The 15,889-nt window shown below is 39.2% G+C and overlaps 1 protein-coding gene across 1 annotated transcript in view; it reads right to left on the bottom strand.

Annotated features, from left to right (window-relative positions):
- Positions 1-15,889, bottom strand: part of LOC126374145 (cartilage oligomeric matrix protein) — a 53,166-nt gene that overhangs the window by 36,460 nt on the left and 817 nt on the right. The window contains exon 2 of the mRNA XM_050020613.1: positions 14,320-14,403. Within this exon, the coding sequence (XP_049876570.1) occupies positions 14,320-14,401 (82 nt within the window). The 5' untranslated portion in view covers positions 14,402-14,403. The remainder of the gene's footprint in view (positions 1-14,319; positions 14,404-15,889) is intronic.

Raw genomic sequence — 15,889 nt, 5'->3', positions numbered from 1 at the left:
TTAGTATATACGAGTATATACATCCTCTTCTCGCCAGCTAAGTTTAATCTTTCTTTGATCCTGATAAACCTCCCTAATACTCGTATTTATTCATTTTCGAAAAAAACACACAAGGTGTTTTTTTTTTGTTGTGAAGTGATGTTATACAGGGTGTTAGTGGCACCGTACCGAATATTGAGAGGGATGACTTCCCTATGGATGGATAGGGAGATCGGGCCTTAAACCATCACGCGGGCCCAGTGCTGGAAGATGGTTATTAAAGGCTACTAATGCAGCCGGGACCAACGGCTTAACGTGCCTTCCGAAGCACGGAGGAGCTCGAGATGGAAACTTGTTTTGTGGTCACCCATCCTATGACCGGCCTTTGCGAAAGTTGCTTAACTTCAACAATCACAGACCGAGCGCGTTTACCGCTGCGCCACCGAGCTCGTCGTTCATATATAACATAATATAACAATGTACAATACATACATAATATAAGCTAATATAAACTGTTCTCAGGGAGAAAAATCAACTTTATTGTATTTTTATTTCTTTGTGTGTTTTTTTTTTATTATTTTCATTTCTATCCTTTTGCGATTCTTACGGAAGTTTTCGTCAAGGTGTCACTAACACCATGTATACAGGTCCAGGAACTATACAAGTTTACCGATAATCGTGCAGTATCGAGCAATGGGAGTAATCGCATGATGTCATAGGACCGCTCTAACGGTTCAGGCAAAAAGTATTGCTCCTTGTATGGCCTTCCTGCTCGCTGTCCTGACCGCAATCATTTAAACTGGATTTATGTTTTTATCACACTCAGTTCGTGGTCTGGACATAGAATAAGGAATAATACGTACAGAACGGCAACTCTCCGCTCCCCACCAGCGGCTGTTGGTTTACCTCACCCCCGAGCGTCAGATATCACACACACAGATGCGCGTGTTCAATAACGTCAATGTGTAGTGTCTGTGTAAAACGAGGTTTTCGTATGAAGTGTCCGGTGTGTGATCTGGAGTTAGATAGATATTTATTTAAAAGCTTATTATAAGATTAATGACTACCTAAATAATAAAAATGTCTGGTATTGAATGTGTTCCTCTAGTTATTAAATAACTTGTAATGTATACACTCATTGGTTTTTAAAAGATGTGTTGCTGTTGCAGTTTCTTGTCATTTCTTTTCCTCAGCCATAACACCTTGCGAAATAACGTAAATTCAAAAATGTTACATTGACCTTCATCAAGTTTATCCATGATAATAACGTTGAATAAATGATTCTGATTTCTGATTTATTACTTACATCCTTAGCACTAGACCATGGAGGCTGTGTCTACGATCTAGAGGTCCAAGGCAAAGTTGTCGAATTCACTTTTGTTATTTGTGTTTGGCAAGGACATTACAGGCTGAACCACCTGATTGTCCGAAAAAATTAAATGATTCCGTGCTTCGGAAGGTATTTTATTTATTTTATTTTATTTTATTGTCTTAGGGAAGCTTACAGCGTTATTTACAATATAAGCAACTTAATAATAACTACTGGCCAATTACAAGCTACCACAAATGATTGAAAATAAATTTAAACTATATGAGAAAGAATAAAATGAAAGCAATTAAAAGAAAATACAATTTTAAGACATGACATACCCACTCTGGAGGCCTATGTCCAGCATTGGGACATATTTAATCTATTTTTTGCACTTTAGAACTTTTATTAAGTTTTATGTCAAAGTCTCACTAACTGACAAATTATATTTGTCTTCTATCGTGTGGATTGTGAGGTGGATTACCAACCCCATCAATCCTGGCTTCAAGGTTATTACTGAGCCGCCATAGGCCCCTGACAGGCTCATGTCACGACTACGTACTTACATCAGTAAGTAATAAACGGTACCAACGGCTTAACGTACGCAAATCATATTAATGGGATAGTTCTAAAGTGGGTTGGTGATGTTACTCATCATCATCAGCCCATTAACGTCCCCACTGCTGGGGCACGGGCCTTCCCTATGGATGGATAGGGAGATCGGGCCTTAAACCATCACGCGGGCCCAGTGCGGATTGATGGTTCTTAACGACTGCTAATGCAGCCGGGACCAACGGCTTAACGTGCCTTCTGAATCACGGAGGTGAAAACTTTTTTTTTGTGATCCTATGACCGGCCTTTGCGAAAGTTGCTTAACTTCAACAATCGCAGACCGAGCGCGTTTACCGCTGCGCCACCGAGGTGATGTTACTCATGACTGTACAAATAAATATAAGTATTTCGTTTTCAGAATAACTTAAATTTGTAACATGGGCTGACTAGATGCAAAACAACAAAGAGGGCATCGTCGTGAGTCAAACGCCCTGTGTCATCACAGTTAAGAATAGCTTACTGTAGACGAACATCCATGATCCCTTTAGGAATACCTAGAATAAATATAGACATTACAGATTGTACCTATTATTAAGATAATAAATATTTATCTATGTACGTATATATATTTGTTTAGAAGCTCGGTGGCGCAGCGGTTAACGCGCTCGGTCTGCGATTGTTGAAGTTAGAATGGGTGACCACAAAAAAAAGTTTTCATCTCGAACTCCTCCGTGCTTCGGAAGGCACGTTAAGCCGTTGGTCCCGGCTGCATTAGCAGTCGTTAATAACCACCAATCCGCACTGGGCCCGCGTGGTGGTTAAGGGCCGATCTCCCTATCCATCCATAAGGAAGGCCCGTGCCCCAGCAGTGGAGACGTTAATGGCCTGGTGATGAAATGTTTATCATGTAAAGATCATGTGTAACAAAATACCTGCCTACCATAGAGCAACTCGGACTCCGCGAACCGGAGGGGAGTGGCCATGGTGTTAGTTGCCAATACAACATTTTCTGCAACTTTACGCGGGGCGGGAAGGTGTGAGACGTCACATTGTGGTTGTACCAATTGTCGATAAAAGAACTATGGATAAATTCAAAAAATCGTTCAGGGAAATCAGGTTTAAAATGAATGCTTAAAATGGATTGTCACAGATCATGTAATACTAACGTAATCGTTAAGGTTGTCTACGTATTTGTTGAGCTAGTTTTGAATCTATCGATTGGTTAGAAAAAAAATGAAAGTAAACTTTAAACCAACTTTAACTTTAAGTAAACTTTTTTAAATAAACTTTAAGTCAGGCATGCTATTAAGCGATTCTTTATTTAAAAACATAGGCAAGTAAGTAAGTATACTTATTTTACTATGCTCTCGTTTTAAAGTCGTAAGACCGAATGTTCTTTTAAAATCCAAAACCCATTTTTTAACTATTGTGTCTGGAAATCTCGGCGTTAAGAGGTTAAAGTGTGTATCTATTACGGATTAATTAGGTATTACGTAAGAGCAAATTCAAGTAAACACTTTTGTTAAAGTGTTCTGAGGTGAAAATTTGTTTAACCACGTTAGGATATTGTAACAGACGCTAAAGTTTAATTGAATAAGTTTGGTACAACGCTTGTTTAGAATATACATAATAGTTATTGAAATACATGAATATTATCATAACATAAGCTCACGGCTATGACCCCAATTGGGTTAGAAGGTACATCCTTCGCAGGATTGAGTACCCACGCCTCACCAAGCTTTCTGTTAGACCAACGTGATAGGTGGTGAGTGGTATCGCTGTTTATAATGGTCGAGCCAACTGCGTTACCTACTAAAATTGCGACTTATGTAAGTCCGGTAAGCACCGGGATTCGACATATTATCATACTGAACTAAGTAACATAACAAATACTTTACTGCACAAACAGGAAAAAAACAAAATACAAAACAAAAGAGAAATAGAATGAGTACAATAGGCGGCCTTATTGCTAAGTAGCAATCTCTTCCAGGCAGGTAAGTACTTCTAGATCTTGCAGAAATTCGTTCGATTATAGTTATTTTTGTTTTTTTTTGCCGCATATTCATTAACTACTTGGCCGAACAAATGGGGAGCGCCGAGAGCCGTACAAAATTTATGACAACAGGCCTGAAGGTGCTCTGCTCTCGTACAACTGTACGTGACTCAGGGCGTCGTCTATTGTCTGTATAAATAGCATCACGCCTAAACCCCTGAAGGGGTAGGCAGACGCGAATAGTACCCCTCGCCAGCTCTGTTTAAGTCCCACCCCATGTAATATAGGGCAAGACCAATGCCATTAACAGGGAACAAATCAAATCAAATATACTCACAGTGAGTGCGGTTTGTCGTAGTGAGTTTGGTGCGAGTTGAGATGGTTCCGAACATTTTGATATCAAAAACATAAACAAGCGGCAAACAAAGAGGGTAGACAGATATGTCTGCCCGTAGAAAATTATGGATCTACCTACTCCACTCCAATCTCATCAGTCATCCCGTGATCATGGCACTTGCAACAGTGTCGAAATATCGGGAGTCTCATATCCCCATTTAAACGCGGTAAGAACCCGTTATTATGTGCTTTAATTAAAACATACAAATATTTAGCAACAGTTCAAATCCCATCAAATCCTGAAAACCACGTGATATCAACTATCTATATAAAGTATTAAGCACAAAAGTGCAATGATGACACCTAAAATTTAAATTGAATGAATAAGTCTTAATATGAGATGTCCGTTGTAACATCTGCTCACACGCCGCTTTGCGTGGCTTGTCCAAGTCCAAATAAGGAGCTTAACTTTGAACGAACACGGAACATATTCTAAGTGATTAATATACCTACTACTTTCCTCTCAGAATCTCATTATAGTCACGACAGGACTCCCTAAACGGGTGATCCACTTGTGATCTTCTTCTATCGTGTGGGTTGTGAGGTGGATTACCAACCTCATCAACCCTGGTGTCTATTGAGCCGCCAAAGGCCCATGACATGACTCATGTAACGACTACATACTTACATCAGTAAGTACAAACCGGGACCAACGGCTTAACGTGCTTTCCGAAGCACGGATCTTTTTACTTTTTGGACAATTAGGTGATCAGCCTGTAATGTCCTAAGAAAACTAGGGATTATAAAGTGATTTTCGTGATATGTCTACACCGGGATTCGAACCCGGGACCTCCGGATCGCAAGCACAACGCTAAACCACTGGACCACGGAGGCTGTTTTTGCCTCAATTTGTAACTTATTAAGGTCGAGCTGGTTCTGCCTGATTTACAAATGGCAAACAAAGGAAGACAATTTCTCTTATCAGAGGCACAAACTCAAACTGGCCGAAATATTAATGTAAACATCGTAAAAGAGTGTCGTAAGCTCGATCTCGTGAAGGATAAAGCTGTCCATTGTTCTGGTGCTAACAAACAAACAAAAACATCTAATTCCGCATGATATCATCGAAGTTTACTAAGCCCGTTATAGCGCGCGTTTTTGTTTAAAAAAGAAATTGTATTCATCAGACACTTTATGATAAATAAATAAAATTAATACTATTATAATACTATTACACACACATACACGTTAAGCCGTTGGTCCCGGTTATTAATTACTGATGTAGTACGTAGTCGTTACATGAGTCATGTCAGGGGCCTTTGGCGGCTCAGTAATAACCCTGACACCAGGGTTGATGGGGTTGGTAATTCACCACACAATCCACACGATAGAAGACTATTACACTAGCTAACTTTGTAATCCCTGGTTTGGTTAGGACAGTACAGGGTTATCACCTGATTGTCCGAAAGTAAGATGATCCGTTCGGAAGGCACGTTAAGCCGTTGGTCCCGGTTATTACTTACTGATGTAAGTACGTAGTCGTTACATGAGTCATGTCAGGGGCCTTTAGCGGCTCAATAGAAACCCTGACACCAGGGTTGATGAGGTTGGCAATCCACCTCACAACTCACATGATAGGAGGGGTAGATACACTCGCATACACTAAACTCGCATACTCACACATTCATATTCCTATTTAACACACACCCTTCACTCTAATACTTAGATGTAAGTTTAACTTTTTTTGCAAACTATGCCAACATTATATGTACCCAATTTTTTACGGTTTCCCAAGCAACATACTCCGCCTAGTTTGGGAACCTCTGTTCATTTGGTTATATTTTTAATATAAGTACCCACCCTACTTTATCTGATAATAAAAACATTTTTTATTTTCATTTTCGTTAAAAAAAACGATATAAGACGTCCAAATCTTAGACGTCAAATCAGAATATATTCAGAGAGAAAGAATTTTTAATTGTTTCTATACAGCCATACTGAAACTGTATGTATTCGTACTTAGGTACTTATTATTTCTCTGTTATTCTTATTTAACTTATGATCCCACTGCTGGGCAAAGTCACGTCCCGGGCACTACAAAATATGTTTAAATGTGCCTACTTATACTGACATCTTGCTTGATCGCAGTAAGAGTTTACGCCAGGCCTCTTATATTGACATTTCAATTCATTTATACGACGAACATGAAACAAATACCAAAGAAACTTCCAAGGAAAATGACTAAGGGCCTGTATTACCTAACTTTTATTACTAAGACAAGTGCTCGAACCCACTTCTCCATACAAGTCAATACCGTCGATGAGTAGGCGTGAAGTAAATTCAACTCTGATGTCATTGCAGACTGCATTCTGTCAGCCGAGTACGCAACGTGCAATCATAAAATTAGTTTATTATCGAAACAGGCCTATTGGAATAATATTTATAGCCAATGTTGTTTGAATACTCATAGCTATTAAGTATTGTGCAGAGACAAAAGAAATCCTTCATTGCACTGGGTAAATCGGCGAAGAGCTCATTGGCGTAGAAATCATGGAATACCCCACACGAAAAGTTACCGGGAGAGAGCCTTCAGCGCTCCCCATTTGTCCGGCCAAGTAGTTAATGCCATCTGCGGCAAATCTACAATAAGTCACGTCAAAAAAAAGGTTAAAGAGAATTTTTTTTTATTTCCAACATATTAAATGTCATTTACGTAAGAAACAGCCTCCGTCTAACCACTAGTTAGAGCGTTAGGCTCACGATCTGGAGGTCCGGGTTCGATTCCCGATGGGGACATTGTCGAAATCACTTTGTGAGACTGCCCTTTGTTTGGTAAGGACTTTTCAGGCTTGAATCACCTGATTGTCCCAAAAAGTAAGATGATTCCGTGCTTCGGAGGGCACGTTAAGCCGTTGGTCCCGGCTATTAACCGTAAAAACACCTCCACCAACCCGCAGTGGAGCAGCGTGGTGGAGTATGCTCCATACCCCCTCCGGTTGGTTGAGGGGAGGCCTGTGCCCAGCAGTGGGACGTATATAGGCTGTTTATGTTATGTTTACGTAAGAAACAAAGTACATTACAAAGTACATTTGTATACATAACTTCACACTTCGCATAATATGCTTACACATATGCATTTCCTTCACGCACTTCCACACATACAGAGACTGGTCCGCAGAACCAAGCACCACACTTTCAAAAGATAACTTTAAGTAGGTACACAAGATATATTTTAGAAATAAAACGGATTTGGAAAAGGGTTTCATTTTGTATTACTACGTAGGTATAGTTCAAATAAATCTCTCAAGATCCGCTATAGAACGTTTTTAATTATAAATCTCTTACTTTCATAGTTTAGAAATAAGTAGGTAGGTATGTAATTTGTTTACTTTGAAAATAATGGTAATGAAATCACCCTAACCCGCTTATGTCATCATCATAATCATTGTTTTAATTTTCGAGCCTGTAAACATAATCAACGAAAACCCATAATTTGTTTGACATCTGTAGAATGTAACATAGTAATAATCTCAGTGTAATGTTAGGTAAGTATAATTACTTTAACATAGCATCACGCCTCTGTCCTCGCAGGGGTAGGCAGAGAAATATCGTTTATACACACGCTCCTGCCGAGGAGACTTAAATATTATGCCCTTAACCGGGCACAAATCCTGGAAACCACAAGGCCACATCGAAGCAATTCATCTAAAAAAGTAATATTGCTATTTGACATTTGTTCGCAATGCGCACTTATCTACTTTTATATGTGCAAATGTCAATTTGCAATATTGCTTTTTAAAGTTTGATAAATTGCTCCGATTTGGCCTTTTTAACCCAGGGTGTTATGTCATGTGGTTTCCAGGATTTGTGCCCAGTTAAGGGCATAATATTTAAGTCTCCTCGGCAGGAGTGTGTGTACTTATAAATTATATTAACCCCCCCCCCCCCCCCCCAATTTATTATCCAAACATAAATTACAATTCGTAAAGCAGAATTGAGTGCTTTAGAGCCCGAATCATGATTCAAACCCGATTCAAAATATGTAAGACACGCGTTCTCCAAACAGGACTATGACAGATTAGTTAATACGAATTAAGTTAAAATTTATAGCGGAAATCGGACGCGTCGTTTAAGAGACAGTGGAGATGACCCCCGTGCCGGATTGTTCTTGGCGCAAAGGTTGTCCATTGCTGTACAGCGAGGAAATGCGGCTAGTGTAATGGGCACCTTCGCGCCCAGATTAGTCAGGGGCGGGCTTTTTGACGAGTGCAGTAAATACCATTATTTTTGTTAATTATTTATGTCATTTCGTGTTTAGAAGTGTTTAAGTTTAATTTGTAATTGTTTTTAGTGTTGTGTTTAACGTTCATTTAACTGATCATAATTATATCCTGGTTAATACGGTATATATTATAATTTAATAAACTCATTGCTCCAAACGTTCAGCTGCTTATCTTCCCAGGGCTGTCGCAAAAACTGTGATCAAAGATATTGCATTTTTTGTTCTCACTTTTTTTTTAAAAAAATTTACATCAGAATCCCCGAACGAACTCTTGCGCAAGTCTGATGAACATACTCGCCAAATATGGACCCCGCCATATGTCCCGTGACCCACTGACTTGTGGCGCCTCGAATTAATGTGCCATTCAAAATCATTACGATACAGTATTAAATTTTGACTGTGGTACCAAAAATATAGGTAAGTAAGTAGGTTTGAGAAATCTCTAACCTGACATACATTATATAAACTCACGCCCGTAACCCTTTATGGGGAGAGCAGAGCCACGAGTAATCGAACACACTTTCAGCCAGTTTATAAATCAGGTCAGTCATATATTTTTTTTATTTGTTTTTTTTTTATAATCTTACAGGCTCGCATCTAATGACGTTTAAGTGACGATGTGGTCTAGGGTCACGCTTACCTAGCAAATGCCTATTCACTCTAGCTTTGAAGACTCCCAGATTACATCGAGTTGGAAAAACAGACGATGGCAGACAGTTCCAATCCTTTGCTGTTCGCATCACAAAGGTAGAGGCGAAACGTTTAGTGCGGATTGGTGGTATATCCACAACACTAAGGCAGTATCTCTTTGTTTAGAGATAAGCTTACCTGTACTATCTGTTTTCTTTGTATGTTCCTTGTGTCTGTTTTATTGTGTACGAATAATAATATAAAAAAATATATTTATTAATATTTATTTGTTTATAATATTTATTTTCATTTATTTTTATATTTATTTTATTTAGAATAATATTTTTTATTACTTCTTTCCCACGTTTACTAAGTATACCTTCCTATTACCTCTCCGAGTAGTAGCTAGATCCCGTATCTGAAACTTAACCTTGCCTAAACAATGCTGACGAATCTATTTGTCACAGTTAGTTAAGATGACTAGACTATTAACTAGTCTTAGAACGACTAGAATAATTTATAAGGGCGACGAAAAGCATCGCTAATTTTTGTCTTCTAATTACTTGTGACTGCTCGCTGTAATGCCATCTACGGCATCTACAATAAGTCACGTCAAAAAAAAGAGGAGGAGTGAGGTTTTGTATGTTCTTAAATAAAAATCTTAATGCGGTTCACAGAATACACATATTTATCAAGTTTCAACAGTATAGCTATTATAGTTTCGGAGAAAAGTGGCTGTGACATACGGACGGGCGGACGGACAGACATGAGGAATCTATAAGGGTTCCGTTTTTTGCCATTAGGCTACGGAACCCTAAAAAGCAAGTACCGACGCCAAGTCTGACATTCCTAGTATTTCATTGTTAGGTACCTACCTTACCTACCTTGTAATAGGATTAATTTATTTAGCGTGGAATAAATGACTAATTCCGAAGTCTAATAAGCTAACTTGGTAGTTCTTTATTACGATTTAGGCCTGGCTGACTAATGAATGAAAATGTATTCGAATTGACATATCTAAGCCGTAAGCGAATCACGCGACATAACGTTAGGTTATGACAATCCGTGGTCATTCCATGGTCTTATAGCGAATACCTTTATTGCGAGTTTAATCCTTCGGAATGTGAGTAGGTACTTTATGAAAAAAATAATCGCATTCGGAAGGAATAACCTCGCAAACTTTTTTTTTAGATGTGTCTTATTGTAGATTTGCCGCAGACGGCATTAACTACTTGGCCGGAATCAATACGCGAATATCAATCGTAAAAATGAGTGGTGTCATTTTTTAGCCGAATTGAAATTCATTGTTGAATTAAACGCGGTTTTGTTGAAGACAATCACATCAGGGGGTTAAAACGGCCACATCGAAGCAATTCATCTAAGAAAGCAATATTACTATTTGACATTTGTTTGCATTGCGCACTTACTTTTAAATGTGCAAATGTCAAATCGCAATATTGCTTTCTTAGATAAATTGCGTCCTCTCTGAATGTGATTCAGAAATCAGAATCATTTATACATACATACATACATACATAAACTCACGCCCGTAATCCCTAATGGGGTGGGCGGAGCCACAAGTAATCAAAGACAACTTGCAGCCACTGTTGATACGATGTCGTAAGCTGGATATGATGAACCTTATGGTGATAAGGGATCAGCCTATCGCCCATAACATTAGTCCATCATGTTAGATGACACAATCCCTCTGTCGGTTTTTACGACATGCCCGGGAAGACAAGCAGCTGAACGTTTTCTATGTTTTTTATTTGCTCCCAGAACAGCATCAAAATCAGAATCATTTATTTAACGTAATTATCATGGATAAACTTGTTGAAGGTCAATGTAACATTTTTGAAGTTTTTAAAAGGGCGCTTATTTATGTGGCTTTCAGTATAAGATGACGATAAGTACACTATTTCTATTCGATAGCGTTGCTGAAAACGAAAAGTACGAGTATTATGGTAAGGTCCTTAGTTGATTTTACATACTTGACTCCCTAAAATATTTGCCTACCTATGTCCCAGTGCGATAGGCAAATTTCTACAAAAAAACATACATACATACATAAACTCACGCCTATTTCCCACCGGGGTAAGTAGAGACTATAGAATTCCATTTGCTTCGATCCTGACACACTTATCTTGCTTCCTCCACATTCATCAATCGCTTCATACACGCACGCCGGTTCAGAGTATATCGTATTAAACCCATTCTAAGGACATCTCCAATTTGGAACAAAAAAACGCCATGTTCTTTTTTTTACAAAAGAAAAACTGTATAGTATAATGAAAAATAAAACATACAGTATCACGCCTGTATACCCGAAGGGGTAGGCAGAAATCTCCTCCTCGCTAGCTATATTTAAGACCCAGTAGGATTACCCGGTCTTCACCTATTGGTGAGGAGATAGGGGATTTTTCACGTAAGTACTTACCTAATAATGAAAAATAGTGGGTTTATTACATGTTCGTTATACAAAACAGTATACTGGACTTTCTTCTGTTATTCTGTAAGCACGTTTTTGTTTAATTGCACAATAAAATTTGCAAATAGAACAAACATTTTAACAGTTGGAAACTATTCGGAGTGAGTAAAGTCTTGTGACGTTCCACTGTGAGTGTTTAAGCGAAAATATTTATTTTAAAACTGTTGAAGACCAACCCGCAGTAGAGCAGCGTGGTGGAGTATGCTCCATACCCCGCTCCTGTTGATTGATTGAGGCCTGTGTCCACAGTTAGGTAAATCGATGAGTTTCGCATCATCTCCATCCAGTTCTTCCATTCGGTTTTATTTCAGAATTACACCACTGCCATAGAGCAAGGAATACTACTACTTACTACTGATACAAAAGGTACTAGTTATTACGTAGTATTATACAGGGTATAGTACATAACATAACATAACACTAATATCCCATCGTAACGAATACTGAAGAGAATGATTCAGACCATGATTTTTAGTTTTTCTCTAGTAGAATATTCTTTAATTAAATGTTAGGTACTTAAATTATCACGTTAAATCTAGACAGCGATATTTTTTTTTTTTTGAGGGACGTAGCCTGTAAAGTTCCTCATCACGAAAATCACGTTGTGATCCCTAATTTGGTTAGGACATAGCTGGCTGTACCCCCTGCCTGTCGTAAGAGGCGACCGAAAGGGGACACTGGGGATCGTGGGTGGTAAGGGCGGGGGCCCGAACCGCTCATCACACGGTCTCCGGGAGGGAGGTCAATGTGACCTGGCCTCGCATTGCCGTAAAACTGGGATGGCGTGGGGGGGGGGGAATCTACCCCGGGACATGCTTTCAATAGCAAGCGCGAGGGAAGCACCGGTGCGTTCGTCAGAGATCCCGGGGCTTCCCGGCATGCGCAGCAGAGGGCCATCGGAGGGGTTTTAGTCGGTAATAGTCCGACATAACCTCGTCCCTCCCCCGGGTGACGAGGTATCCATGAGGATTTCCCCTTCGTCACCAAAAAAAGACATAGCTGGCTGAACACTTACTGAACATTTACGTTTGTTTTTTTTTAATCTGATGATCGGTAAGTATACAGTCGTTACATGAGCCATGTCAGGGATCTTTGGCGGCTCAATAGTAATCCTTACAACCGGCACGGTGAAGAAGAACTGTAAAATTTCCTGCTGGTTAGGTAAGCGGACTGTAGAAGATGACTGTATAGTTTGTATACCCTTGTTGCAACAAAAGCAGAAAGCAAATACCGCTACCCGCCCACAAAGGTACAACCAACGAACCAGCGTTCGCTGTTGCATTTCCGTCGGTCATAAATCATGCGCCCGCGTTCACAGAATATATTTTTGTGTATTCTATTTCTCGCTGCGTCTGCGACGACCCTTCGCACTAATGAATACGTAAATAGTCGGTCAGAATTAGGAGCGGTCAGGCCGTTAGTTAGGATTTGACGTGTCGATTTCAGCGGTATTCTTCACCTTATTTGAAGTGGGTTTATTTTCTCTATTTTCCAGGTCGCGAGAAAAACGTCACTTAAAAGCTCGCTTTTTATATCTACTCTACCTTTGAGTCCAAAAGCTTATCGTAACATACTTTATAGGTACAGTCATGAGCAATATGATGTACCCACTTTAGGACTCTGTCGCACTAACATGATTGATATTTAGTGAGACTTAAATGTCAAAAAAGTTAATGTAACATGGTACCAAAGTGTATACATATTAATGCTCGTGACCGTACCTACTGTTGACCTAGAATTTTCGAACTTAGGAATTAATTAACCATGTAAGTTGATCTAAGAGTAAGTATAATAATGTAACCTAAATGATTTAACCCTTTCACGGACAGAGACCATGGGTCATTCATGGTTCATAATAGTATGTTACCTTGGAATCGGAACGTCCGTAGACGTTCTGTCCTTGAAAGTGTTAAGTATGTAGGTAGATATCGAAGTATAATAAAACTGTCAATGGTCCGACTTTGTTCGCGCACCACGCAAAACATACTTGACGGATTGGAATGAAATTTTGGGTCTTACAACATAGGTTCGACATCACCATAGTGCGAGTAACGGAAGCGCGACAACACTATAGCTAAAATCACTTTTAGACCATACATACATAAACTCACGCCCGTAATCCCTAATGGGGTGGGCAGAGCCACAAGTTATCAAAGACAACTTGCAGCCACTGTTGATACGATGTCGTAAGCTGGATATGATAAACCTTACGGTGATAAGGGATCAGCCTATCGCCCATAACATTAGTCCATCATGTTAGAGGACACAGTCCCTCTGTCGGATTTTACGACATGCCCGGGAAGACAAGCAGCTGAACGTGTTCTATGTTTTTTATTTGCTCCCAGAAAAGCATAGAAGCATTTTTAGACCAAGGAAAGAAAAGATATATGTTAGGATAATTAAACATAATATACAGCGCAATGATGCAACTAGAGAGCATTGGCGGGAGTTTCCAATTCGATTTTATTTTATTTATGTCAATGGTTAGCTTTTTCAAATTCAAATTCAAAAATATCTTCATTCAGTAGGTAACATAGTTACACTGAATCGCCAATTTTCACATAACGAACGTCTCATCCGCCTAAAACTACTGCAGCTTCTCACAACCTATAGCTATATATAGTGCCGTCATATACATTGGATCCTTGACCAATATCTACAATAGAAATCATCGCGCTACCTATATCTCTTTAGGGTTAGCTCAAGTTTACGCAGACAGCTGGTAAATAAGAGATGGATAGTATACCGACCTTCGTCCATGGTCAGGCTATGCGCTACCGCCATGGCGGCTAAAAGCGTGAGTGCCCGAGCGCATTTCGCTGCTGCCATCATTCCTGTTGAAATAAATGTAGGAAAGTGAGAATGTTATGTAAGGATAATGAATGGGAATTTGATTGTTTATGGTGTGAAAGGAGGATGGTTAATGAATGGGACGTAAGGCAGTTTTAAAAAGTAAGAGAGGGGAGTCTTTGGTGCGATGTCGGTCGGGTGAGAGAATTTTGTTTTAATTTAAGGTGTAGAGTAAAGACATTTAAAATATCCCGTGTTATTTATATGTACCACATAAATTACTATTTTCAGTTCATATAAAAACTATTCTTAGATAAGGAGGGTTAAAATGGCCACATCGAAACATAACATAACATAAACAGCTTATACACGTCCCACTGCTGGGCACGCTGCCGCCACGCTGCTCCACTGCGGGTTGGTGGAGGTATTTGGGGTAGTAGCCCGGGACCAAAGGCTTAGCGTGCCTTCCGAAGCACGGAATCATCTTACTTTTTCGGACAATCAGGTGATTCAAGCCCGCAACATCCTTACTAAACAAAAGACAGTCTCACAAAGTGATTTCAACAATGTCCCCATCGGGGATCGAACCCGAAACAATTCATCCAAAAAAGCAACACTGCTGTTTGACGTTTTTTTTGCATTGCGCACTTACTTTTATATGCGCAAATGTCAAATTACAATATTGCTTTTTTAGATGAATTGCTTCGACGTGGCCTTTTTAACCCCAAGTACTTAGTAATCTATACTAGTAGGCGAATGTATCGCCACCTGTTACTTTATCTTGCCTAAACCCCTGGATTGATTTGAAATACAGGCAATGGCTAAGGGGCTCAAATGGCAGCATTAAGTCCAAAAGTAGCACATTCCTATACCTATAGTAGCTCTTACCACGGTACCTACCTAGCCACTATCATAGAATAAGGAATAATACTACGTACCTATAGAACGGCAACTCTCCGCTCCTAATTCGCAACTAAACACAGAGGGGATGATAATGTTTCATATTGCGCATTGATCTACATTATTAAACCAGACTTGGTAAGAAAGAGACATAAACCCTTCAAGTGTATGTACTATAGGTAAATGTATCGTACTGTGTCTAAGAAGCCCTACCATGCTATCGGATTCGCCTCAAATTATTCCCCTTTTGTGCGATAAGGTACTTTACCGGGCCAAATTATAAAATGCTAATCTAGAAATAGAAAGCTGTATTAGATGATCAAAAATCAATTTCATTATCACATTTAAGTAAGTTGCAAATAAACCCATTTAAAAAAAGAATCAGCAAAATACCTAACACTAAGTATTTATTTTGATAACCGAAACCCTCTTGTGTGTCACTAACACCCTTTATAAGTAAGTAGTCGGATTTAAATGTTTATTCCATTGCGCTATAAAATAATAGGCAACGGTAAGTACCTAACAGCCATACAAAACTATTTATACACAAACTAGGTAAGTACAAACCTTGCCTACTCTAATATAAATACTTATTAAATACTTACCTAGTTAATATACACACGTAAGCAC

Source organism: Pectinophora gossypiella, chromosome 17, assembly GCF_024362695.1.
Source record: "Pectinophora gossypiella chromosome 17, ilPecGoss1.1, whole genome shotgun sequence".
In the NCBI taxonomy this organism is placed as follows: domain Eukaryota; kingdom Metazoa; phylum Arthropoda; class Insecta; order Lepidoptera; family Gelechiidae; genus Pectinophora; species Pectinophora gossypiella.
This window is presented reverse-complemented; position numbering and strand designations above follow the sequence as displayed.